The 27,991-nt window shown below is 46.9% G+C and overlaps 1 protein-coding gene and 1 long non-coding RNA gene across 3 annotated transcripts in view; one reads left to right on the top strand and one right to left on the bottom strand.

The window, feature by feature from the left end:
- LOC144679930 (uncharacterized) overlaps positions 1-27,991 on the top strand; it is an 871,259-nt gene that overhangs the window by 803,175 nt on the left and 40,093 nt on the right. The gene's annotated exons all lie outside the window — the stretch shown is intronic.
- On the bottom strand, positions 13,485-27,991 carry LOC144679926 (uncharacterized). Of its 2 annotated transcripts, none has more exons than XM_078540898.1 (4): positions 27,392-27,991; positions 22,874-22,984; positions 15,750-15,845; positions 13,485-13,730 (listed from the first exon to the last, which is right to left on the bottom strand). In XM_078540898.1, exons 1-4 carry the CDS (start codon positions 27,566-27,568, stop codon positions 13,644-13,646), a joined length of 471 nt encoding a protein of 156 aa, XP_078397024.1. In that variant the 5' UTR covers positions 27,569-27,991; the 3' UTR covers positions 13,485-13,643. The 2 variants fall into 2 exon arrangements, with proteins under 2 accessions (XP_078397024.1, XP_078397025.1); XM_078540899.1 differs by having other exon boundaries at positions 13,485-13,727; positions 27,392-27,633.

Raw genomic sequence — 27,991 nt, forward strand, 5'->3', positions numbered from 1 at the left:
TAATTATATGGGACCCCAATACCCTAGGCAGTGAGCATAAAAGCCAGGAACTAATGCATAAACATCTCACCTTGAGTATTACATCTAATTCTGGGTAGATTGAAAGTTTCTGTACAGCAAATTTTCTGCAATCATTTCAGAAGTTAGAATCACGCAGGTGCACTGAATTTGCTCTCTCCTTAGCAGATTTGCTGTCTGAGAACCTGCTCCCAATGGTTGAAGGGCCAATAGCCAAAAGGGAACAGATTTGAGACTGGGACAACTAAAGGCAATAGGAGTTTTTTCCCCCCCAAAAAAGGTGTCAAGATTTATAACGCAACGTCTTACATGGCAGTGGCTATAAATTCAATATCAGCCTTTGAAAGGCCAAACTAAATCCTGAAGGGTTCTCAAAATTCTCACATTTTTCATATTATCAACAAGGATATGACTTTTGGACTTTTATGGCAGAGGACCCAACTGCTGAGTTAAGTGTTGAACCCTGCAGATAGGAGGCTAGGCCCATGAAATCCTGGGACTGGACATGCCCGGGCTTGTTGAGTGCAGTGTGGATTGTTGCCCGAAACCAGACAACGGGAGGAGACAGAATACGCATTCTTCCCTTTAAAACAATCAACCCAGAGAAAGACTTCATCTTACACGAAATAAAGCCCATCAAAATTTTGCATAAATAATCGCTAAGGCTGGAAGGCAGCAATCAATGCAATTATGCGAACCTATCAATACTCCACATATATAATGGCTTTCAGTTCGAGACTAGTTACGGGGACAGAAAGACAACGATAAACATCATGCAAGCCCATTAAAAACAATGAGACAACAATCACCTGAAGAAGCCCACCAAAATCACCAAGAACTAACCTTGATTTGGATTGAGATAAGAAATTTGAAAAACAGTATAACTGGGCCACCCAGTTACGAAGGGAGGAGGGTGAGCAGTTCTGGAGCGGTTGAAGCAGAGTTTAAGCAGGGAGAGGTAATTGAGCCAAGCGGAGGGAGGAGATCTGGAGGTTTGCAGGCCCACAGGGAACATCACAGTGAGGGGCACAGGCTTAACCGAAGACAACAAGCCCTCCACGAAGATCGGCCACCCACAACCGCACCCTCCACCCAACTGAAGAACCTTTGCAGTTTCCACAGACCAGGACCACGTGGGGATGGCAGGCCACAGAGGACAGAGCGTACCCCAAAACTGCAACCGGCTTGCCTGGCTAGATTTCGAACTGTCAAGGAACCCTGCTTGGTAAGCATGATCCCTGACCTCTCCTAGTTCAATTTTAGTTAGGTTTTGGAGGTGGGACAAGGGTAAGGGGATTAGTAGTGTGATTTTCTCTCGTTATGCCATGTATTCCCCATTCTTAATTAATTGTACTTTGTAAGTCTATATAATCTCAGTGTAATCCTAATGTTATAAATTCATTTGTGAATTCAATAAACCCAGTTTATTTTTCTGGCACCAAAACCAGTTGTCTGCTGCACTTTGTCACAACCCTCAAATAGGTCCAAGGTCTAGAACCCAGGGAGTGGGAGCGATTCGGACCGCTCAGAAATCAGAGGTGAAGCTGACACACACCACCATCCCCTACAATCCTTGGCAAAATTTTTGCTGGGTAAAGGGAAACAGCAAATGAATCGAGTAACCAGATCGCTTAGGTCAATGCAAACACAAAATGGCAGAATTTTCCATTTGCCGGTCGGGTGGGCCTGACCGACTCGGTGGGTGGGCGGGCAGCCAGCCGATTGCCGCCACCGAAACGGGGCGCGCTGCCATTTTCCGCTGGCGGGCCAATTGAGGCAACAGATAGCCAATTAACAGCACTACCCCCTGAACCTCCCACTCCTCAGGACAGCGAATTAATGGAGGAGGAGGCAGCAGTGGAAAAGCAGCAGGGGGGAGTGGCAGACAGTGAAGAGAACCAAAAGGAAGAAGGAGCGAAGAAGAAGCCAAGCCATTTCCCAGACAAGTGGCGTCATCTCCCATCCGACATGGATGACAAAGGCAGCAGCTCTTCCGATGAAGAAGTGCCAGGGCGGCACCGACAGAAGCAGCAGCAAAGCTCTAGGGAGTTGGAGGACGAGACACCCGAGCTCCAGAACATTGGAGACAACGAGGAGACCAGCGCACCCCAACTTTGCCTGCAACCCGAGGAGGCCAGTACACCACAGGCCCAGGAATCTGGGAGCAGTGAGGCAATCAGCGCACCCCAGCTCCGGGAAGCCGGGACCAGCAATGCCCCAGAGGGGGAGAGGTTTGGAGAAGCTTCTCCAGCAAAGGTCATCTCAAACCCCGCTCTTTACGCGAACCCCCAGATGCCACCCGAGCAGAACACTGCCAATGAGGACTTCCTCAGCCCATCCAAAGTGAAGGAATTTGAGCTCACTACAGGTATGAAGGAGCAGACAAAAGGTCTGGGACTCAGACAACAGATTTGGTAGGAGAATAAATGCTTTAAAATGGGTTTAAAGATTGTATCCATAAATGTGCGGAGCATTAAATCTACTACGCGATGTGTTGCGACCTTGGACTACCTTGCCAAGGTCAAAGCTGACCTGTTGTTTCTGCAGGAGTATGCGATACCGCACCTCAGCTCCTACAGGCAATGGTCACGATGGTGGTCCCATGGGCCATCGATCTGGTCAGGCGGAAACGACGCTCGTTCCTCCAGCCTGGGTATTCTGCTGCGGGGAGGCAACTTCACCGTCTCCGAGGTTAAGGAAGTGGTGGGCGGGCGCCTCCTCGTAGCAGACGTAATGTACAAGAACGCTCCAGTCCGGTTAATTAACGTGTATGGCCCGTCACAAGAGGCCGAGCGGCTGGAGGTTTTTCAGCAGCTCCCACTGCTGCTGGCGACCTCCAGGCCGGTCATTCTGGACGGTGACTTCAACTGCATCATCGATGCGGCTGGACGATCCAGCAGGACCGACAGCAGATTGGACGCTACGTCCAGATCCCTGGTGGAAACAGTTAAGGATGGCAAGCTGCACGACGTCTTCAGCTGCCCTGCAGGCGGAGCGCAGATACACCTGGTTGCGGCCAGACGGGTCCATCCGTTCCAGGATAGACTTCCTGTTTGTGTCCCGTGCATTCACAGTCAGATCCACCGACGTCAAGCCGGTGTTTTTCTCTGACCACTGCCTCCTACTGGCGGACTGCCACTTAGAGAAGGACCATAGGGTGGGCAGGGGGGCATGGAAGCTAAACGTGCAACTGCCGACCCCAGAGAACATTGAGGAGCTCAAGAGGGGTTACAAAGGTTGGAGAACCGTGAAACCCCTCTTTGAGTCCCTGACACACTGGTGGGAAGCGATCAAGGGAAACATCGAGGTTTTTCATCCTCAAAGTCACCCAGAAAGTTAGAAAGGAACAGAGGGAAATGTCTTGACTCCAGAAAAACATGCAGAATCTGCTCCGGCTGCAGCCGATGGGGGTCGATGTCAAGGAGGAACTCCAAGAGGTGAAGAGCCAGCAAGCCTCGCTCTTTGCCTCGGAGGCCTCCAAGATCATCTTCCGTTCCAGAGTCCGCACCGTGAAGCAGGATGAGACGTGCTCACGTTTCTTCTTCCAAAAGGTACACAGAGAGAGCTCTGTGATCAGAAGCCTGAAGGAAGAAGACGGCTCAGTAAAGTCATCGCAGTCCGACATTGAGGATCAGCAAATCCTTTTATGCCGGATTGTATGACGTGAAGCCCACGGACAGCACAGCCTCCCAGTCCTTCCTGTCCTCTATCGCGGAGGTCAGAGACGACAGTACACGGGAGAGCCTGGAAAAACCGCTAACTCCTGACAAACTGACTAAGGCCCTTGAGTCCTTCGAGAGGAGTAAAACTCCCGGAAGCGACGGCTTGCCGGCGGAGTTGTATTCGGCTCTGTGGGACTGGATCGGCCCAGACCTGCTAGAAGTGTACGAGAGTATGCTCCTGGCCGGCAGCATGTCAGAATCCATGAGGAAAGGCATCATCACCCTCATCTACAAGCACAAGGGGGGGAAGGGAGGAAATTAGAAATTGGCGATCCATTTCACTGTTGAATGTGGACCATAAGATTCTGTCCAAAGTCATCGCCAATCGGGTCAAATCCGCTCTGGAATTGGTGATCCACCCTGACCAGACCTGCACTGTGCCGGGCAGGAAGATCTCTGACAGCCTCGCGCTGCTCAGGGATACAATTGCCTATGTATATGACAGGGGTGTGGATACCTGCCTCATCAGCTTGGATCAGGAGAAGGCCTTTGACAGAATATCGCACACCTACATGGTGGATGTGCTCTCCAAAATGGGGTTTGGGGAGGGAATTCGAAATTGGATCCAACTGTTCTACACTAACATCAGTAGCGCAGTCTCAATCAATGGGTGGGAAACAGATAGCTTTCCGATTAAATCTGGAGTCAGGCAGGGCTGTCCTCTCTCGCCTGTTCTTTTCGTGTGTTGCATAGAACCTTTTGCTGAGTCCATCAGGAAGGATCCAGGCATAAGAGGAGTGATGATCCCAGGCAGTGGAGGCACTCAGGTCAAAGCCTCCCTGTACATGGATGACGTCACCGTCTTCTGCTTGGATCCACTGTCGGTGCACAGACTGATCAACATCTGCAACCAGTTCGAACTGGCCTCGGGAGCCAAGGTACATCTTGGGAAGAGCGAGGCCATGTTCTTTGGGAACTGGGCTGACCGATCCTTTGTCCCCTTCACTGTCAGGGCTGACGGCCTGAAGGTGCTGGGGATATGGTTCGGAGGGACCAGGGCATGCGTTAGAAACTGGAAGGAGCGAATGTCTATGGTGAAAAGGAAACTGGGCATGTGGGAGCGACGCTCCCTCTCCATTGCGGATAAGAACCTGGTCATCAGGTGTGAGGCACTCTCGCTGTTGCTGTACGTGGCGCAGGTCTGGCCCATTCCACACTCCTGCGTGGTGGCAATCACTTGAACCATCTTCCGCTTTATCTGGAGGTCGAAAATGGATTGTGTCCGCAGGGACGCGATGTACAAGCCTCTAGATAAAGGGGGAAAAAAACGTGCCCAACATCGCCGTCATACTGATGGCCACCTTTGTGTGTGGCTGCATCAAGCGGTGCGTAGACCCTCAGTATGCAAACACCAAGTGTCACTACATGCTGAGGTTCTACCTGTCCCCGGTGTTGCAAAGGATGGGTCTGGCCACGCTGCCACTGAACGCTCCAAGTAGTTGGACCGTGCCGTACCACCTGTCCCTCGTGGAAAAATTTATGCAGAAAAACACCTTTGACCACAAGTCCATCAAGCAGTGGTCGGCACGTAACGTCCTAGAGGCCCTGCGGGAAAAGGAGAGGGTGGATCTGGTGGGATGGTTCCCCGAGCAGACTGTCAAAGTCATTTGGCAGAATGCCTCATCGCCAGAACTTTCCAACAAGCACCAAGACGTGGCTTGGCTGGTGGTGAGAAAGGCCCTCCCTGTCAGATCCTTCCTACACGCCAGGAGTCTCACCCCCTCGGCACGTTGCCCTCGAGGTGGCTGTGGTGGGGAAGAGACCGTTGTTCACCTCCTTGTTGGTTGTGCCTTTGCAAAGAAGGTCTGGAGAGAAATGCAGTGGTTGCTGTCGAGGTTCATCCTGAGCAGTTCTGTGACACGACTGTGCTCTACGGGCTGTTCCCAGGGACACACAAAGACAAATATCAACTGCAGCTGGAGGATCATCAACTGGGTGAAAGACGCGCTTTGGTCTGCCCGAAACTTGTTGGTCTTCCAGCCCAAAGAGTTGTCCCCGACCGAGTGTGGCAGACTGGCACATTCCAAAGTCCAGGACTACGTGCTGAGGGATGCACTAAAGCTTGGGGCAGCCGCCGCAAAGGCGCAATGGGGAAGGGTCGCTGTCTAAGACCTTTCTGCCACAGGGCACTGAGGGACTGGGAACTGTTTAAATTCCCTTGGGCTGTACAGCTCAAAATGAAAGGCTGTAAATGATTGTAATATTGTTTGTACTGATGCACCTGGTGATACATTTTGTAAAAGTTGAACCTGATTGTACCTTTGTAATGGTGTTTTTGAAATGGTTTGGAATGTGGTTGAAGATATTTTATGAATAAAGTATATTTTTGCAACAAAAAAAAACTAATAGAAGACAGATTTGGGATAAGGGGGACATTTTCAGGATGGGAACCTGTAACTAGTGGAGTGTCACAGGGATCAGTGCTGGGGCCACAATTATTTACAATATATATTAATGACTTGGATGAGGAATTGAATGTACTATTGCCAAGTTTGCAGATGACAAAAATAGGTTTGTTAAGCAAGTGGTTAGGATGACAGTCTACAGGAGGAATATAGACAGGTAAAAGGAGTGGGCAAAAAAAACCACAATCAGTAACAATTTAAGCTTCTCATTCCACTTAAATTGGCAGATGGAATATAACGTGGGAGAATGTGAGGTTATGCATTTTCAGCAGGAAGAATAGAGGAGCTAAGTTTTTTTAAATGGAGAAAGACTGCAGAAAGCTGCAGCACAAAGGGATTTGGGAGTCCTTGTGCAAGAATCCCAAAAAGCTAACATACAAGTTCAGCAGGAACTAGAGAAGACAAATGAAATGTTGACCTTTATTTCAAAAGGGAATGGAGCACAAAACTATACAAGGCACTCGTTAACACCTAGAATACTGAACAGTTCTGGTCCCTTTATCTAATAAAAGGTAAACTGGCATTGGAGACAGTCCAGAAAATGTTCACTAGCTTGATGCCAGGTATGGAGGGATTTTCTTATGAGAGGTTGAGTAGATTGGGCCTGTACTCATTAGAGTTTAGACAGATGAGAGGCAACCTTAATGAAACACAAGATTCTTAGGACGCTTGACAGGGTAGATGCTGAGAAGCTGTTTCCCCTTATGGGAGACTCTAAGACTAGAGGGCATAATCTCAGTATAAGGGGTCACCCATTTAAGACAGAGATGGAGGAATTTCTTCCCTCAGTAGGTAGTGAATCTGTGGAATTCTTTACCACATGAGGGCTGTAGAGACTGGGTTATTAAGTATATTCAAGGCTAAGATAGACAGGTTTTTAATCAGTAAAGGATGTGATTGCACTGGAGGGGGTGCAGAGGAGATTCATCAGGATGTTGCCTGGGATGAAACATTTGAGTTATGAGAGGTTGGATAGACTTGGGTTGTTTTCATTGGTGCAGAGAAGACTGAAGGGTGACCTGATCGAGGTGTACAAGATTAAGAGGGGTGTGGACAGGGAGCAGCTGTTCCCCTTAATTGAAGGGTCAGTCACGAGGGGACATAAGTTCAAGGTGAGGGGCAGGTGGTTTATGGGGGATGTGATGGAAAACTTTTTTTACCCAGAGGGTGGTGACGGTCTGGAATGCACTGCCTGGGAAGGTGGAGGCAGGTTGCCTCACATCCTTTTAAAAAAAAAGTACTTGGATGAGCACTTGGCACATCATAACATTCAAAGGTATGGGCCAAGTGCTGGTAAATTGGATTAGGTAGGTAGGTCAGGTGTTTCTCACATGTCAGTGCAGGCTTAATGGGCCTCTTCTGCACTGTGATTCTGTGAAAGGAAGAGGGTTATGGGGAAAAGGCAGGAAAGTTGAATTGACGATTATCAGATCAGCCATGATTTCATTGATTGGCAGAGCAGACCCAATGGGCCAAATGGACTGCAGCTGCTCCTACATCTTATGCACTGCAGCTGCTCCTACATCTTATGGATATCCACCATGTTGAACAAGTGGCCTGCTGGAGTGAGAACCAGTTTGGTTTGTCTCTTTTCAATGTCACACAAATACATCTGAACCCTTCAGTTCAAACACCATAAGAAACTGAAACAGCTTCCCACCACACCCCAAGATGTGACAAACCAAACCCCTTCTCTTAAATTATACATGGAGAGGAGGGAACAACAGGCAGCATAGAACAGGAATGTAGCATAGACATTGCTGTGTACCATACAGATATGGTGCAATGTCCAGGTAGCATTCTGAGGTTAAATGCACGTTTCAGTAGATCTTTATCAGTTGACCCAGAAACTGCATCGTCTTCCAAATTATGCTTTCAGGAAGCAGCCCACAAACTGCAATCAGTCATGATTTAAGCTTTTCATTCCACTTCAATTCAAGCAGTGGAGCAGGAAAAGCTGCTTTGACTTCCTAATCACCTCAATTTAACTGAAATTGCAGGTCAGGCTACACTTTCATCATCTCCGTCGTCCTTTTTGAAATTAGTCCACGAGGCACATTCACCTCTCCCCATCACCTCCCCTCCCAAATGAAAAACCCTTTCACTCAGGATGTTTTTATAGCCTGAGCAGTGGCGCCAACAAGGGTGAAGAAAGATGGAAAGCTATAACCAAAGTTGCCAACAGCGCCACCTACTGTATCGGAAGTCTACATATATTCTGAACCATCGCATCTCTTAAATGCAGTCTATGACATTTCCATTTTTACTGCATGGTTTGTTTGCCTGCTTGCCAGTTCTTTGTTCCATGACTCCAATCAGCCACCATCAGAAGGTTCTTGCTTATTACAGCTCCTCAGACGGGAAGCATACTTTTTTTCGTGATCCAGTTGCTCAATGCAAATTTATTAATTTTAATATGTTTTTATGATTTCACAAAATTGAGATGTAACTTGTGTTTATATGACACAAAACACTAATATCCCAAATGTTAATTCATAGATCCTAGTTGAAGGTTTAAACCTGTGTTTGGCATTTTCTAAAAATTAGTTCTCAGCGTATGGCAAGGCCAACATTTATTGCCCCAGACTAGTTTCCCTGGAAAAAATGGTGGTGGGCCTTCTTCTCAATCTCCTGCGTCCAAGTGATGAAAGTGTACTCAAGGAATTGTTAAGGAGGGAGTTTCAGGAATTTGACCCAGCGAAGGAACTGCGGTATATTTGCAAATTCAGATGGTGTGTAACTTGGAAGGGAACTCATAGGTAATGTGTTCTGGTGCACCTGCTGCCCCTGTCCTTCTAAGTTGGGCAGTCATGGGTTTGGAAGGTGCTACCAAAGAAGCCATGGCAATTTGCTGTAATACATCCTGTAAATAATTACACAATGCAGCAACAGTACAATGCCGATAGGGAGACCAGATGCTTGAATTGGTGGATGAGGTGCCAATCAAGTGGACTACTTTGTCCTGGATGATGTCAAGTTTCTTGAGTGTTGTTGCAGCTGCACCCATTCAGGCAAGTGGACTGTATCCCACCACTTCCCTGTCTTGTGCCTTGTATGTGGTGGATAGCCTACCATTCACCACTGAATATCTCTGGTCTACCCTAATAGCCATGGTATAAGTTGATGGTGGTGGATTCAACAATTGTAATGCCATTGAATGTCAAAGGGAGGTTGTTGGAAATGGTCATTGCCTGACACTAGTGTGATGTGAATATTTCTGGCTTCTTATTAGACTAAGCCTGGACATTATCCAGCTCACTGCACGTGGGCATGGACTGATTTATTAACTAAGAGTTGCAGGTAGAGCTGAGTAATATACAATCATCAGAAAACAGCCCCACTTTTGACCTTATGATGGAGGCAAGATCATTCACAAAGCAGCTGAAGACGTTTGGGCCTAAGACACTGCCATGAGGAACGCCTGCAGTGATGTCCTGGGACTGAGATGATTGGCCTCCACAGCCAACTGCCTTTGTGTCAGACATAAATCCAGCCACTGGGAACTCTCCACTCGATCCCCACTGATTTCAGTTTTATTAGAACAATGTGGTGCCACATTCAAATTGTACCTTGATATAAAGAGCTGTCATTCTCTCTTCTCCCCTGGAATTCAGCTTTTTTGCTCATGTTTAGACTAAAGCTGTAATAAGGTCTGAATCGAAGCGCTCCTGACAGAGCCTAAACTGGAAATAGGTGAACGGGTTATTAGTGAGAAAGTAAAGACAATCCAGATCAGAGTTCTTTACAAAAAGTATGATACTGCATCTGCATTTGGGAGGGGCCCAGAACAGAAAGCCATTCAGGGTTGCCGGAGCAGAGAGCAGTCAGGAGGCCAGAGGCTCAGCAGAGGGGACAGTAGTTGGAGGGTAGGGGAGGTGGGGGGTGGGGAGGGGGTGGTGTCGGTGGTGTTATGGTGGAAGCTCATGGTTGGGGAGAGCAGCTGGGGAATTGGGGCACAGCAACCAGAGAGTTGTTGAGAGGCTGGTGGCAGAGATTAATAGGGCTAGGACTCTGGAGGAGCAGGAGATTACACCTCTGGACCACACACCCCCTAGAAGGTCTCTGCACAGGCCCCAGTTTGAGAACCAGACAGTGCATTCTGAAATCAATCACTTACCATCCACTGTCAAGTTTCACTGTATGAGGCTGTACCTACTTGACCTCGTCATTATCAAACTATCCACCGTTATGATACAGCAGGTGGTATTTGCCAGGCTGACCAGATTCACAAGGGAAACTTGGCCACGCTATCACAACAGTTTCGCAATTTGTATTTATTACGAGGCGGTTTGTGCACTGAATTCAGAAGTAATGAGTCCATTAATACCTTTAGCAATTTTAAAAATTAAATTAAAACATTAACAAAAGAAAATAATTAAAACATATATTGTTTCCCCAAGTCTGTTTCACACGGTGTATCTTTTAGATCTCATACGGCCACCCCTGATACAACCTTCCATCCTTCTTTAATTATATTTCTTCCTCTTTAATCTGTAAATCCCATTGTTCCCATATGTTTTTGGAATTTACTCTTCCCATAATATAAAAATCTTTCACACACACAACCGTAAGCCTACTTTACAATACCCTACAATAATATTATGAAAAATATGATAGTTTTGTGACACTGCAGTAGCTTCATCTGTTTTTGATTAGGGTGAGGTCAAGCAGGTTATTCGCTCGTGCTGGTTTTCTCACTACCTTCCACAAACTTAGTCTGGCAGCCAAGATGTTCAGGACTTGGCCAGCATGGTCAGTGCTGTTATGACTGAGTTATTCAGGGATGGGCACTGAAGTATCCTACCCACAGTATATTCTGTGCCCTTGCCAAACCCAATGCTTCGTCCAAGAGGTGTCCAACATAGCACTGTACTGATTGATGACCAAGGACAATAGGTAGTAATCATCAGGATGATTGATCTGAAGCCATGAAAGTAATGGAGTCTAGAGCCAATGTTGAGAACTTCCAGGGCCATCCCCTCCCCCCTCCCTCCCAAATTTATACCACCTGTGGTGAAACAGATCTACTCAAAGATGGAGATGGAGGAGTCTGGGACATTGCTCGATAGGTATCACCCTATAAATATGACAATGGCCGCTGCTTGACTAGTCTGTGGAACACCCCTCCCATCTAATGCCCACATGTTAGTGATAGAGACTTTGCAGAGTCAGTTGGATTGAATGTGTCTCCATCATATTCCTACTTGATGCATTTCTCCTAGATGAATGGTCTGTCTGATTGTATTCTTATATTTTGTACTGATTTTAAACAGCTGAGTGGCTTGCCAGGCCATTCCATGGGATGTTTAGAGTCAACCACCTTTGAAGTGCATTAAGTGCTTTGTAGTTTGAACATCTTAATGAAGATCTCAGCAATTTCCTGAGTGCTCAAAATAAGCAGTAATCTTTATCAGCTAAAATTTGCAAAACACAATATTTTTCTTTGCCCCATGAAAGTTGTTCTGTGTGACTCCTGTTGCGTAAAGGAAGTGTGCATTAAATTGCCTCCCTGAAGGATACAGAGGTCTCCCTTCATGTCCTCAGCTTTCTCCTCACCGTGCTTCTCTTTTGACTCACTGCTGGATTCATCCTCCATGGCCTGTGGAACTGCCTCAAGATCCTCTTCTTCCAGCAGGTCCCCCCCTTGCCAGTGCTAGATTGTGGAGAGCGCTGCATGCAACCACTATCATTGACACCCGCTCTGCAGGGTATTGTAGCACTCCCCACTAACGGTCCAGGCATCGGAAGTGCATCTTCAGAAGACCTATGGTCCTCTCTATCACCGCCCTTGTGGAGGCATGACTCCTATTATAATGGTGGTCTGCCTCTGTTCTTGGTAACACAGAGGCGTCATAAGCCACCTCTTCAACAGATAGCCCTTATCATCCAGCAGCCAACCATCCAGTTGGGCGGAGCACTGAACAGCCTTGGCACATGAGAGTGAGGAGATAAGTGTCATGGGATCTGCCAGGCTACCTTGCACAGACTTGCAGAATCTACATCCTGTGATCACACACTATCTGTACGTTCATGGAGTGGAAGCCCTTCCTGTTGATGAAGGCACCTGGCTCACCCCCTGGTGCCTTGATGGCCACATGTGTGCAGTCAATTGCACCCTGGATGTGGGGGAACCCAGCAATCGCTGCAAACCCTCTGGCTCACTCAGCCTGGCTGGCCTCGTCAGCTGGCCTACGGAAATGAATAAATGTCAATGCCCGCCTGAACACAGCTTCTGTCGCCAGCTTGATGCATCTGTGGACAGTAGATTGGGACACAGCACAAAGATCCCCCACCAACCCCTGGAAAGAGCCAGAGGCATAGAAGTTGAGGGCCACTGTGACCTACAGAGCCACTGGCATGGGGTTTCCACCCACACAGTTGGAGGTGATCTCAGGGCCTATCATATGATACATGGAGGTCACTGTCTCCCTGGAGAGGCGGAGCCTCCTTCAGCATTGCACCTCACACATATTGAGGTAGCTGCATCGCTGCCTGTAAACCCTGGCAGCAGGATAGTGGCGTCTTCTGCAGCACCTTCTGCCTTAGGCTACCTGCTGGCCCTGCGCCTCTTGTGCCTGCGCCTCTCCTCCCACAGGTCGCTCCCCTGGAAGCTGCATTGGGACACCTGGCCTCCTCTCCCTTCTGCCCCTCCCTCCTCAGAAGAAGTACCTCCAGCAGAGACCACACTCCCCATTACCAGAGTAACAGAAGGATGTCTGATAACTGGAAGGGTCCACACGGTCAAAATCCTCCGGGGGCCTTGGAGGCACTTATGAGTCCTGAAATGAAGCCTGGAAATGGTAAGAATGAAGCCCAGAACTGCGATGAAACTGTCAAGTTCAAATAAGCAACCAGCAGCAAACTATCTCCCAAACTCTTCACTACTCACAATGGCAATGCTGCCTTTTATCCAGCCCTTGGATGAGGTTTTGAAAAAAATGTGGGCTGCCAACCTACCCGTTTTGCCCATGCGACGTGCACGAAATCGCACGGGCAATGTAAAATCTGGATCAATTGCCTTTTTAATAGCCTTAAGTGGCCTTTTAATTGATGGCGGATGCAGCTCCGACACCCACGCGCGCCCACCGACCTGAAGATTGCATGTGTGCGGGATGACTTTGGGACACTCACTCAACGTCTTCTCGCACTATTTTACGCCCGATCAGGTCGGGCGTGCACCCGCCTGCACTAAGACATCCCTTGTTTTGCCATTCTTGCAAAATGAAGCCTTGCAGACATACCACCACAACTTTCCGATTAAATTCAAGCCTGTTACTCACTCTAGGCTACCCACTGTAATAGCTTAAACAAATTAGAAAGCAAAAAGGGTGCAGCTGAATTACAGGTGAACTTAAAGTCTTTATTTTTAATTGGTTACTGTTACAGACCAGTTTAAAGGTATTTGCAATGTTGAAAACATTTCAATGGAGGATCTCCACTCCCTCCTAGGTTTCCTCTCAACGCACCCACTTCCAATTAAGTTTCATACGGCGTTGAGTTAGACTGTCGAATGATTTGGTTCATTAGGGTTTAGACGTTGTAGCCTTGCTAACACTGTAACTTCATCTGGATTGAACCTTGGCTGCTGCAAAAAAAAACATATCCTTACTAACTTCAGAACAAATAGACCTTTGTCCAAGAGGAACCTAGTTCTGGTGAAGAGTCATACGGACTCAAAACGTTAACTGTATTCCTCTCTGCAGATGCTGTCAGACCTGCTGAGTTTTTCCAGGTATTTTTGTTTTTGTTTCTTTAGCTTCTAAAGTTTAGTTGGCAAAGCCATTCTGAATTTAGCAATTACCTTCACCCAACCCTCCGTCCCCAGACTCCTACCCCATGCTGCAAAGGGTGGACAGCAAACTAAATACCAGAAAGTGCGTGCAGCCGCTGAAACATCAGTGCATCACCAATCCCTCTTAACTTCCACTCTTACTTGTCCCCTAATGGCACAGTATACTCAGAGAGAGTGGTGCTGCTGGAGGTGTCGTCTTTTTAATGAGACATTAAACTAAGGCCCTGCTTGGATGTAAAAAATCCTAAGACAATAATTTGAAGACCAGCAGGAGAATTCTCCCTGCACATGTGCCCTGTCATTCCATGGCACAGTATATTTGATTGCTCCATAGACAACATCACTATATATCCTCCCGCTAAAGCTTTGAATTTGAAATTTTGTGTTGCTTGTTTACTTTGTACAATCAAAAAGGAATAAAGAACTTGCGTTTATATAAGGCAACCACAGGATGTCCCTTAGCACTTAGAGCTTATGTGTCTCCTGCCAACACATGATGGTCTCCGACACCATTCTGCACATGCACACTAGTCCATGCAGAAAACCAATGACATCATTTTCAGGACATCAGTGCCAGCAAAAACACACCTGTGATCTCTACCCCTGAAATCTTTAAAATGTCAACTTTCCTCTTTTATTTCACCTGTAACGTTGAAGCAATTTTGTTAAATGGTTCATTTATTTCAATGTAGTCATTGGCTCGGCACTGTTCTGGGGCTGAAGGTTAATGGACACAAGGTTAAGAGTTGTTTATTTTTCCCCTGTGCTATCAATGCTGGCTATTTGTTTCAGTAACTGGTAATATAGTACTGAGCTTTCAGTTTGGTAAAGCATGTACATGTTCATTTAGCATTGTGCTAGCACGGGGCTCTTTATACTGTGAGACTTAACACAAGGATTCAGTGATCCCAAGTCAGTGACATTGTAGTCAGCGTGGGGCGGCCATGTTACACATTCGCTCTGGTACTGAATGGATGGAGGGAAAGCATGGAGGAGAGGAAGAAGCATTTTTAATCACGGTCTTTAATAACTGTTTGGCAAGTATCTCTGCTCCTGGCCTCTGCCTACTCCATTACTTGCAATGACATCACATCACGGAGTAAAACAGTACAACTGTACATGCACGGCATTGACAGCAATGCAGCCTATGAATTACTTTTGAAGTGCGGTCACTGTCATGTAAGAAACACAGCAGCCAATTTGCACACATTAAGGTTTCACAAACAATAATGCAATGGCACCCAGCTAATCAGCTTTAGTGTAGTTGGTTGATAGACAAATATTGGCCAGGAAGCCTGGGAGAATTCTCCTGCTGGTCTTCAAATTATTGTCTTAGGATTTTTTACATCCAAGCAGGGCCTTAGTTTAATGTCTCATTAAAAAGACGACACCTCCAACAGCACCGCTCTCCCTGAGTACTTTGTTAGACTGTTAGCTTAGATTTTGTGCTCAGGTCTGTGGAGTGAGGAATCCCACAGTGCTTCTGACTCAGAGTGAGACTGCTACTACTGAGCCATGGATGCCCTGAAAATGCTGTGATGGGTCTGGTCCTTAAATAGTTAACAGCTGACTTATCAATCATGAATTGTTCGGTCTTCGCTTTTGAGATTTATAGCTCATCAAAGGATTTCATACCCAGCTGTTCAAAGTCCACTGTCAAAGCGAATCATTCTTTGCTTACATTACAACAGTGACTACACTTCAAAAGTACAGCACTTAATTGGCTGTAAAACACATTGGGACATCATGAGGTTTCAAAAGGCGCTATATAAATGCAAATCTTTCTTTGCGTTGATCGACTATCAGTCTCACCTGAGGGGGTGCAGACTTGCAGTTCATGGAAAATATACGAAGATGTGTGGGGGAACGTTTTGGAACAAGCGCTCGCGTAGAACATATGATTGTCGCCTGGTGTGAAGAAAATTGAAGCATTGTGTTATCTTTTATACAATTTTCTGAGCAGTTGAAACTAACATCAACATGCTTTGGTGAGCTTTCAAACTGTAACTTAACCAGTCAATAACAATGGGTTAATTGGTAAAGACACTGCCCAGGGTTGTATCAAGACGTAAGACTAACTTTCAGTTCCTACTCAACACCCCACCAATTTGACTTCAGAGGCACTACAATGAACGTCAGCACACCTGGGTCGTGGAGACGAACAAATCAGCCAAGGTTCCCACTTCTGATCACTATTCAGTAGCCACTTCCACAAAGTATGTTATTTTTATGTGGTTCATGCAATGTGGGTATTGATTGTCCATTCCTAGTTACCCTGAGAAGGTGATTGTGTGCCTCCTCTTGTACTGCGATAGTGCTATTAGGTAGGATTTTGATCTCGCAATGATGAAGCAACAGTGATTATATGCCTAAATCAGGATAATGTGTGACTTAGAGAGGAGCTTCGAGGTAATAATAACAAAGGGACAGTGCTACATGTCCAAGTCAGAGTGGTGTATGACTTGGTGGGGAACTTGAAGATAATATTGTCTCCACGTCATTATTGTTTTTGTCCTTATAGGTCACAGAGAAGGGAGTTGCTGTTACATGTGGAAGTTAGCTGCGAGGCATCATCATTTGCATAGCCTGCCAACACATGAACAGTGGCACTTGGGTATTCTATCAGTTTATCTGTCTATCTTAGATGCTCATGTATTGAACCGTACAGAGCATGAAGGTTCAGAGTTTTCCCAGTATGTTTGCTAATCATAAATTCGCTGTTGCTGTGTGAGCTCGAGGTGGCTTTAGTAGCCTGAGTTAGGAAGGAACAAGCAAAATAGAGAGCGGGATCGTCCCAGATTTCCACTAAGTGCAGTAGTGGAAGAAAAATGAATATTTTTCCAGCCGGCTGCAATGGCAGGTTTTTGCACTGTACCATCCAATTCTCACCTCATTAATTATGCATTCCAGGGAAACACGCCGTTTTGATGGTGGGCGGGCTCTCATTCCCCCGCCATGCCATCACCTCACCGCTTCATCACGCCGGGCACCATATTTAAAGTGCAGCCGCACGAACACCTCTCAGTGCTTCCAGCCCAGGACTGCTGCACAGAAGACATGGCCCCGACAGGCAAGAAGACTGCACCACCGCATTCAGTGATGCAGCCCTCGAGCACCTTTTGGACGCCATTGAGGCCCACCGTGATGTCCTGCACCCCCGCTCTGGCCACAGGAGGGGCAGCAACATCACCAATCTGGCTTGGGAGGCAGTGGCAGCGTGGTCAGTGCCAACGCCCTGCAAAAGAGGACAGCCAAACAGTGCCACAAGAGGATGAATGATCTCCTCCATTCCGCCAGGGTAAGTCACTCTTCTCATCACTTCCAACTGCTCAGTCATAAACCCATCACACATCCACAAGGCCCTCACTCACTGCCAGTGCAAGGGACATCACCATTCATTCCCTCACACACAACTTCATTGTCTTCATCCCGTCCATGGGACCACTCACAACCTACATATGCCAGGTATCCTTATCATCTGGCCTGGCTGGCGTCCCACTTACACTCTCCCAATTTGTATTCATGCAGAACAAGCTGGCACACAACAAGAGGGTGAGGTCACAAAGCGGTGGAGGAATGCGTGAAATTAGGGTCCTCACGGACTTTGAAAATAGAGCCATCCAGCTGGCCGGCAAAAATCTGGACCTTTCCTGTGCAGATGGTGAGGTCGGCGGTGCTCTGCCAAGTGAGGATCCAGCAGTGCAACATCAATCAGACAACCATGCTGTGAGTGACCTCCCCTGTTCCGCAGTCCCCTACCAGGCACTAATAATCTCTCCTTGCTTTCGCAGGCAGATCTGGGAGACAGCCAACGGAGTCCATGACCCAGGACCTCCAATCAAGCCCCGAAGAAACCTCTGAAAGGGAATCTGAAGGCACCTTCATTGAAGACTCGTCACAGCGCTTACCCACATTCTCCACCAGCGCAGAGACACACATCGTGGTGGGACCTAGCTTTAGAGAAGCTTCGGGGTCTCAATCTGGTGAGCACATCACACTATCTGATCCACAGCAGGTGGCAGCAGGGACTTCCCAGATCTCCAGCACTCAGATAACTTCTGGAGACCAGAAATCTTCTGAGTCCAAGTCAGATGAGGAGCCTCTGGATGCGGTCATACCTCAGTTGCTGGAGCTGCAAAGGCAAGCTCAGGAACATCAGGAAGGGATGTCCACTGCACTCCTCAGATTGCAAGGCACGATGGAGGAGTCCGTCTGCCTTCAGTCTGAGGTGATAGCGCCGGCATGCCAACGCACCAAGGTCAACACTGGTAGGATGGCGGCCGCCATGGAGACCTTGGTCCAGGACTTTGGTCCTGCACTGCTGTGTGGGCTGAACTCCATCACTGACGCCATAGTTGGCCTCCAACAGTGTGTACATGAGAGGGCTGCAGGGCAGCTCGATCTCACCCCAGCTTCCAATGAGACAAGTAAAGAAACAAAAGATGGGTCTGGAGGAGGTGTGAGTGGCAGAATGATGAACATTTACTCCCCTTCAGGAGTCAGCCAGGGGCCGTTGAGAAGGTTTAGGGAGGAGAGCCAGCAACTTGACACCCCGGGGCCATCCACCCAGGTGACTCTGGGAGTGTGCGGCCCATCCAAATCCCCTCTTCCTGTGACCCCAGTAGCTCCAGCTCCACAAGCCGACAAGGGTGCCACTGGCCACAAAGCAGGACTCCGAAAGCAGGCCGGGGCCCTCCAGGTCTCGGCCATCCAGAGGAGGCCCACCAAGGCCATCACAGACAGGGTGTAGCAGTCAGCAGGCTGCCTCTACCTCCGCTGTGGATGTCCGGGGAGCACCAAGATGTAGCAGCAGGGTTAGGAAGGTAATTGGACAGCCTGGGCACAGGTGTTAATAACTTGTACATAATGTTGACTGTTGTAAATAAACTCCCAAGAATGTCTCCTTGTCTATGGCTCCTTGTTCTGATGAGCAGTGTTCTTGTCACTCAGATGTGAAACCTTGGCTCCTGCACAAGGTCATGGCAGGTGTCTCAGTCCAGGGCCTCTTCCCTGTGCTTTGTGCAGCCTTCAGACCACAGTGATGGTCCGGCCCCACATTCACTGGCACATTACTGATGCCTGCACCTCGATGGTGTTTATTATTGCTGCCAGAATGTCGTGGGCAGGCGTCACAAAGTTCCGTCATTCTCTCTGTGTGCTGTCAGCACCTTTAACGTGGGACTGACCCCATCTCTTCAGCATCTGTGACCGGTGATGCTGTGCTCCTGAAGGGGTCAGGTGCTGAAGGCTGACAAAAGATCAGGTGCATTTAAAGTTTCATGTCTGAGTCTCCATGAAATGATCCTGATCAGAGCGCAAGCGAGCTGCCTTCGGCCAGCCAGGAGTCAGACATTTACAGAGGCTACGTGAAGATCTATAGAGTGTCCTCAGTGCATGTCGTCATCATCCTGCTGGAATCAAGCAACTATTATGGCCTCTGTTGCATCTCCATGACAGGAGCCTTATCACAGAGGGTGTGTGCGCTGCCTTCAGCCAGACTGGAATCAAACATTCACATATGCAATGTGAGGATCTATGGCATCTCCTCACTGCATGTCATCATCATCCTCCACATATCTAACAGCTGTGAGGGCCTCTCGAGCATGCCTGCCTTGTCTGGACAGTGCAATGGCCTCATCCCCTTCATCGTCGCCTTCAAGGACCTCCTCACCCTCATCCTTGTCGACGTCCTCCTCATCGGAGGAGATGTGCAGCTCCTCCATCTCCTCCTCAGTCAGCACCTTTCCCTGTGGCAGTGCCAGGTTGTATAGGGTGCAGGAGGTGATGACGATGTGTGATACCCTTTGCGGACTGTATTGCAGGGCTCCACCAGACCCAGTCCAGGCACCAGACTCTCATTTCCAGCATCCCGATGGTTTGATCCACCAAGTTACAAGTTGCAGCATGAACCTCATTATACCTTTGCTTGGCTGCAGTCTGAGGCCGGTGTACGGGTGTCATCAGCCACGTCCTCTGTGGGTAGACCTTGTCCCGAGGAGCCAACCCTGCAGACTCTGTGAATCCTGGAATATGTCAGGGATCTGAGACCTGCAAAGGATGTAGGATTCATGGACAGTCCCTGGGAACCGTGCGCAGACCTACAGGGTGCGTTTGTGGCAATCGTACACTAGCTGAATATTCAGCGAGTGGAAGCCCTTGCGATTGGCCACTTGGTGCCATGGAGATCTGAGCGCCACATGAGTGCAGTCGATAGCACCCTGCACCTGTGGGAAACCTGAGATCTGGGAATATCCCAGCGCTCTTGCATCCTGGCTTTCCTGATCCCGGGCAAAATGCAAAAAGCTGTGTGCCCTTGCAAAGATGGCATCCGTATCCTCATGGATGCATCTGTGGGTGGAGGCTTGCAATATCCCACAGAGGTCACCTGTGTAATCCTGAAAGGAGCCACGAGCGTAAAAATTGAGCGCCACAGTCACTTTCACGGGCACTGGCAGTGGATGCCCTCCATGTCCCCGTGGTGCCTAATTCTGCATCAGGTGGCAGATGTGACCAACTGATTCCCTTGACATGCACAATCATCTGTAGAAATGAAAGGTGGTGTTTATAGATCCTGAGTCTATCTAGGTGCCGACCAGCGACGGCTCGCTGTGGCTTTTCAGCAGCATGTGCGGGAGCCCCAGCTGCCCCTTCTTCCAGAGGGTGCTGCTCCTCCCTCTGCCCAGCCAGTCACCTCCATCGCTCTCTTCTCCTTCGTCTCTGCTCTCTGTACACCATGAGAGGCATACAGCTAGGTCACCAGGCTCCATGCTCCTGATGTACTCCTCCTGCAAGATGAAAGAGAGACATGTGGGTTAGCTTCGGTATACTGAGAACCTCTCTTAGTTAAGTCTGAAGGCCCCTCAACACATCCCAGAGAGTTCTGGCCACCACTTGGATGGCCAGTCTCTAGTGCACTGTACAGCTGCCCGAAACCCCACCCACCTCCACCCCACTCCACCTGACCGATTGGCAGCAGCTTCGGCCACTGGACTGCATGCTGCGCTCTCAGCTCAGGTGCAGACATTCTCCTAACCTGCACTGAAAGGCTGCACAGTTAACTTGAACCATGGGGGAGACTGGTCCAAACCGGGATGATAACATTGCAAGGGGCTGTGAGCACCTCCACCAGCGACTGCTCCGTGGCCAGCTTTAGCAAGGAGATTGTACAACGTGCCCAGTCGTCCAATTGTTCTGCAGTCCACTAAACTGCTCATTGGTTTGCAGTCTGTGCCCGAGGGGTGAAAAGTTCTGAGGCATTTGTGTTGCTTGTGTGGGTAGACAAGCTAGAGACCGGACTCCAAGCATGTCAATGCAGCTGCATCTGAACTGTCTCAGCTGTGGAGGAATGGACACTTTATACAAGGTTTCTCTAATGTGTGGCCACTTCCCTCCCCGCACCCCGCACATACAGAGCCTCGACCACAGTGCAGCTTTTGCCCCCACCCTGCCCAAGTCGCCTCAACTTTGAAGTCCAACAGGCTACCCTGGTGAGCGCTGCACAACCTTACTGTGCACTCACCTCCCAGTTCCCCTCAAAGTGCAGCCCACCAAGTGCATGCCTTATATAAAATAAAAACAGAATTACCTGGAAAAACTCAGCAAGTCTGGCAGCATCGGCGGAGAAGAAATCAGTCAACGTTTCGAGCCCTCATGGCCCTTCAGCAGAACTGAAGCATAGTTTCAACAAGGGAGAAATATAAATTGGTTTAAGGTGGGTGGGGGGGAAGAGACACATTGAGGGTGTGGTGTGAGCAGATAATCAAAAGATGTCAGAGACAAAAGGGTCAAAGAGGTGTTGAAGGTGGTGGTCTTTGTCTGAGAAAAGTGCTAATTAAGAATGCAAGACAGGATATTCAAAGTACAGCTCTAGTGGGGGTGGGGTGGAAAGACTAAAGATTTTAGTTTTAGATTTAAAAATAATGGAAATAGGTGGGGAAAGAAGAATCTATACAAATTATTGAAAAAAAAGGCGGGTGGGGGGGGGAAAGAAACGGGGTGGGGATCGGGGGAGGGGGAGTTTAAGATCTAAAGTTGTTGAATTCAATATTCAGCCCGGAAGGCTGTAAAGTGCCTAGTCGGAAGATGAGGTGCTGTTCCTCCAGTTTGCGTTGGGCTTCACTGGAACAATGCAGCAAGCCAAGGACAGACATGTGGGCAAGAGAACAGGGTGGAGTGTTAAAATGGCAAGCGACAGGGAGGTTTGGGTCTTTCTTGCGGACAGACCGCAGGTGTTCCGCAAAACGGTCGCCCAGTTTGCGTTTGGTCTCTCCAATGTAGAGGAGACCGCATTGGGAGCAACGAATGCAGTAGACTAAGTTAGGGGAAATGCAAGTGAAATGCTGCTTCACTTGAAAGGAGTGTTTGGGCCCTTGGACGGTGAGGAGAGAGGAAGTGAAGGGGCAGGTGTTGCATCTTCTGCGTGGGCATGGGGAGGTGCCATAAGTGGGGGTTGAGGAGTATGGGGTGATGGAGGAGTGGACCAGCATGCCTTATATATGCTGTTGTGAAACACGTCAGCGTGCAATCACGGCAACGTGCTTGGATGATCCAGCTTGGGGGAATGATTCTGATGGGCTGGGTTTATAATGATATGCAGATATATTACAATAAGGTTCCTGACATCCGACGACGGAATACGCAGCCCGCCATTGACAGGCAGAGCTGATGATTGCAAATTGGTTTCACAATGTCGTGAAACCAATTTTTGACCTTCTCATCACATTGTCCGCTCATGTCCGATGCCAGTGGGCACGGAATTTCTGCCCAGAGTTTCTGATCCTTGTCACATCCAGTGACTCACGCAGGAGAAATAATCACTTAAATTGGGTAGCCAAATATGGTCTGCATCATGTAGTCAAACTCACTTTCCGGTAGGAGAGCGAAAGACAGAAAATTGAACAAAAATTAGAGGGAAAAAGACTTGTAAATTCACTTACACCATCATTCTTGAAATCGCAGCCATCTATTTCAGAGATTGCCACACCTGTGCTACAGGTTGTCTCTTTTATTCGGAAACGAATTTCGTAGGTAGTCACTTCACTCAGATTCTGTAATTAATATGAAACATTTTAAATTTACAAATAGCCAGACTAAAGAGTTCAGGCATCAAGGTAAAACCAGAAGAGAACATCAGAAAATATGAAACAAAAAAGGTCATTCACCCATTTAGCTTTTTCCTTCCTGCAGGTTAATTAAACAAAGTTCCAGGGTGTCTAAACTTTCATCCTATAATATCGATCCCTGATGTAATGGGGGGTAATTTTAGCTGTGACAATGGTGTAAAACTGCAATATTGAATTGATGCTTCCATCATTTCCCTCTACAGATTTTCCCTTCCACAAACTTCAATAGAAAGAAAAGCCATGTAGTGTGTGAAATGCATAACGTTTCCATAGTCCCAATATATATATTTCACACACATTCTCATGATAGTTCACCCCCTTCCTGTAAACACTGAGGGCCAGCTGGAATCTTAGATACATGACATATGAATTCTTGCAGCCATTATATGTGTAATGCTATTTATTTCTGATGTATGTCTGCTTTGACCCTGCGCTTTGCTTCTCACTCTAAGGCTTGTGGATTCAAATTCCATTCCCACTTGGTTAAAAATCTAGGCCGGGCTGAGGGAGTGCTGGTGCTATTGGAGATCCTTGTTTTTATTCATTCACGGGATGTGGGCATCATTGGCATGGACCACATTTATTGGCTTAGTGCCCTTGAGAAAGATGCATTGTTGAGCCAAGGGCCCATCTGCCCTCTCAGATGAATCCTGTAATACTATTTGAAGAGAAGGGGAATTCCCTCAATGCTCAACTTTTACCCCCTTCAGCCAACTTCACCAAAACACATTCCTTTACCATATCTGATTGCTATGAGAACTTGCTTTGGGTAAGTCGCCTGCCTTACTGACCACCTGTTTACTGACATTACAACAGTTAAAGCAAGTATGTTCTCAAATAACAGATATCTTGCTGCTTTGTTTTACAAGGTGGATTTGATTGCAACATTTCACTGATTTTGAGATCAGTATCTGTCTCTGAATCACAGAATTGTTACGCCTTAGCAGGAGGCCAATTGGCCTATCATGTCTGCACCAGCCCTCCATATGAGCAACTCACTTAGTTCCATTCTCCCACCTTCTCCTTTGCACATTCTTCATTTTCAGGTATCAGTCCAATTCCATTTCGAATGCTTCACCTGTCTCCACCACAGTCTCAGGCAGTACATTCCAGGCCCTAACCACTTGCTATGTGAAAAAGTTTTTCCTCATATTACTTTTGCTTCTTTTACTAATTACTTTAAATCTGTATCTTCTTGTTCTCGATCCTTTCAAGAGCGAGAATAGTTTCTCCCTATCTATACTGTCCAGACCCCTTATGATTTTGAAAACCCCTATCAAATCTCCTCTCAACCTTCTTTTCTCCAAAAAAAACAGTCCTAACTTCTCCAGTCTATCTTCATAACTGAGTTTCCTCATCCTCGGAACCATTCTCATGAATCTTCTCTGCATTCTTTCCAATGTCTTCACATCCTTCCTAAAGTGCAGTGTCCAGAACCGGATGCATTAGTCCATCTGCGGCCGAACCAGTGACTTATACAAGTTCAACATAACCTCCTTGCTCTTGTACTCTATGCCCCTATTAATAAAACCCAAGATATTATATGCTTTATTACCCGCTCATTCAACTTGTCCTGCCACCTTCAGTGATTTATGCACACATACACACAGGTCCCTCTGCTCCTGTAACCCCTTTAGAGGTGTACTCTTTATTTTATATTGTCTCTCTATGTACTTCCTACCAAAATGAATCACGTCACATTTCTCCGCATTGAAATTCATCTGCCACCTGTCAGCCCATTTCACCAACTTGTCCGTGTCCTTTTGAAGTTCTACACTATCCTCCTCACAGTTCACAATGCTTCTAAGTTTTGTATCATCTGCAAACTTTGAAATTGTGCCCTGCACACCAAGGGCTAGGTCATTAACATATACAGTATCAGGAAAAGCAAGAGTCCCAACACTGGCTCCCAGGGAACTGTACTGGGAAAGTTTATTCTTGACTGGCTTGGAATGTTTAGGAGGCCATTGTATTTTCAACAGACTTATACCGATGTTTATGAACTATTTAAACCTCAGAACAATTTAGCTGGCCTCAGCAAACTGCAGAAGGGAAGAGGCATAGGGACAACAAACTAAGATTGGAATCTCTGAAAACTCAAGAATGGGATGTGGGAGACCAAGTAATGGTGAGGAACTGTGCCTGAGTGGGTATGTTTGAGCCATTATAACGGGACCCTTACACCATCACTGACAAGACTAGCCCTATGGTGTATGCTGTGCAGATGGAAAAGAAGGTAAAATGGTTCCATATTAATCAATGTAAATTGTACCAGAAGAGTAGAGAGTTGAAACAGACCAAAATGGAGGGTACTATTGCAAGTTTTTGTGAATTGGAATCGTGGGTGATGCCTCATGTCTGGGACAATGATGATGTCAGGAAGAGTCAAAGACAAAGCAAGGCCAAGGTGCCTTATATCTCCGCCACCTCTGGGACCTCCACCAAGGAATGCACCACTTATGGGTATTCCTGTGTGGAGAAGAGCAGGTCCTAGCACCGCATCCTCATCCACACTGTTGACTAAATGAAAGGGAAAAGGCCTTGAAAATAATCACTTGACTTGTGACGGGAAGCCTCACAGAGACATGTATCTTTTCTCTTGCATGAACAATCAGGGCAGAAGAATGAAACTACTCTAGATAATTGAATTATTAAGTAATGTATTAGTTGCTCAAGCAACAGATACTGAACAGTCTAAAGTATAACTCTGCAATGGCCACAGTAAGCCGAAAGTAAATCAATCAGGAAAATCTTTGATGGGTAATGGGACCACCAATTATATTGGGCAGTAATAGTAGTCAAAACCAACCAAACTTCTCAGATGTAAGTGTGAACTGTAATACCAACATTACTAGAGTAGCCACCACATTCAATGTGATGGATGGGAAGGGAGTATATGTTCAATGCTCTGACAATCTTGAAGCTATTGGTTATCAAATCTGGCTAAAGAATGGAGTTGAGGAAAAAGGGAATTATACTTCACCATGGGAAATGGTGAGGAATACCAATAACACAAGAGCAGAATGGAATATTGGACAAAGTGGTGGAAGGAAAAGGGAGGGATACATTTGTGTACTAAGGGAAGTAATACCTCATGTATTGCCACTACTGCCATAACCTTGAAACGATGGTTGCAGGACACTGAAAGGAATGGTATTAATTGGGCCATATCAGGCAACTCATGTATAAAAGCCAGACAGCCTGGGACCTTGATGGGAATAGAACTAAGAGTTAGGGCAAAGCACCCTCCTCCAATTAACCTTCACAGTTACACAGGGGAAAAGAAATACAATGTCTAGAGCAAATTCCCGGACACCTAATAGATTAGTAATGATTTCCACTAGACAACAATTGTATTACAAGGTATATTATCAAGTGGTACCAGTAATGTTGAACCATACTAGATTACATTTGCCTGTAATGTGTAAACCCCCCAAACTAAACAAATGTATGAGAAATTACTGCAGCAAGTATTTATGCAATTCTCTGAGAATTGGCACAAGGAAAGTAAGGATAATGAGAGCACCATGGAGCATGTCAGGAGGAAATGAGGTTTAATAAATGATGCAGCCACTGTTTTTAATACAGGCACTTTGCTAGTTAATAGTCTTGATAATGCTCAGCTACAAATACAACTTAATGACCTTAAAATTAGGCTCATGAAAATACTAAAGCAAAGCATTACAACTGACACAGATGGGTTAAGGGAGAATCAGATAATAACCATCCAATTGCAGGAAGTAGTTAGAAAATTAGAAAAGATATCACAAACAATTAATCATGTTAAGGATGCCTGTGGTACCCAAAGAGCATGTAACCCTGAACTTGTATTGATTGGAAAATACAGGGATGGTTAAAAACAAGGGGTATTTTATGAAATACCTACACACTGAAAATTATGCAGTGGAGAAGAAAGGAAAACGAGAGAAGACAGCTGATCAGCAGACAGATGCAGGAAGAGGGGTTTGGTTGATCACCAGTTCCACGAAACCCAGTACACCGATGGAAGACCGATGGGTTGTGTCACAGTGAGCATACCTGAACGCTGTAAGTAAATTTTGCCTATTGTAATTTTACTCAACACAGAACATTGAGAGCAGGTTTGCAACCAAATTTTGGTGTTGCCGTCTCATCTTGTAATTCTAGTGTTTAAGAACGTAAAAGAGGAGTGGAACGGCCAAACGTCAGGGAATGTAATCCAGGGGATTCAGCCGCACATTGGGGACAGGTAACCAAGGGGATACGACCGCACGTCAGGTTCGTGCAATCCAGGGGGGCACAGGAATACTCCCAACAGAATGTCCCAGTGAGATACTGGTATTTTGACAGTACCTGTACTCTTTTTCTGACGATCTGAAACAGCTTAAAAGCATTGGGTGATTTGAGGCGTTTGTTGTAATCAGCAACAGCAGCGGAAACCACGTCTTCTTCGGTCACTGCTGAAGCAGCAGCATCAATAATCAATGTAACTAATCCAACAATCAAAGCAACGCTCTGCAAACTCTTCATCTTCTCCGATGTGTTCACCGGTCACAGAAAGGCTTATACTCGATTACGAGGTAAGAAAGCCCAATGGTTTTTTTCACAACCATTTCAAACATCAACGAAAAAGGTTAATTATTAATATTTCTGTTTGCTGATCATTTTTGTTCTCACCCTGGCCAGGATGTCAGATTGTGAAACTTGTTTTTCTGAACTTCTGTGACTGAATTCAAATGTTATCAATTTGTCAACTATGATCAGTTGCAGTTGTTTTTACTTACATGAAGTTCACTCCCAGGTCTCAAGCCTGGACAAGTAATTTCAATAGAATGTGAGTTTAAATCCAACCATAGTAGTTTCAGAAACAAAAACAGAAAATGCTGGAAAAACTCAGCAGGTCTAACAGCATCTATGGAGAGAAAAAAACAGAGTTAACGTTTCGAGTCCGTA

This window comes from Cetorhinus maximus, chromosome 4, assembly GCF_964194155.1.
Source record: "Cetorhinus maximus chromosome 4, sCetMax3.hap1.1, whole genome shotgun sequence".
Taxonomy (NCBI): Eukaryota; Metazoa; Chordata; class Chondrichthyes; order Lamniformes; family Cetorhinidae; genus Cetorhinus; species Cetorhinus maximus.

What these genes read in the sequence shown, in the direction of transcription:
- LOC144679926 (XM_078540898.1), bottom strand. Translation starts at nt 27,568, where the DNA reads ATGAAGAGTTTGCAGAGCGTTGCTTTGATTGTTGGATTAGTTACATTG. An exon ending in GCGATTTCAAGAATGATGGT is followed by an intron (nt 15,846 to 22,873) that starts GTAAGTGAATTT and finishes TCTTCACACCAG; the next exon opens with GCGACAATCATATGTTCTAC. An exon ending in GCAAGTCTGCACCCCCTCAG is followed by an intron (nt 13,731 to 15,749) that starts GTGAGACTGATA and finishes TTTTTTTTGCAG; the next exon opens with CAGCCAAGGTTCAATCCAGA.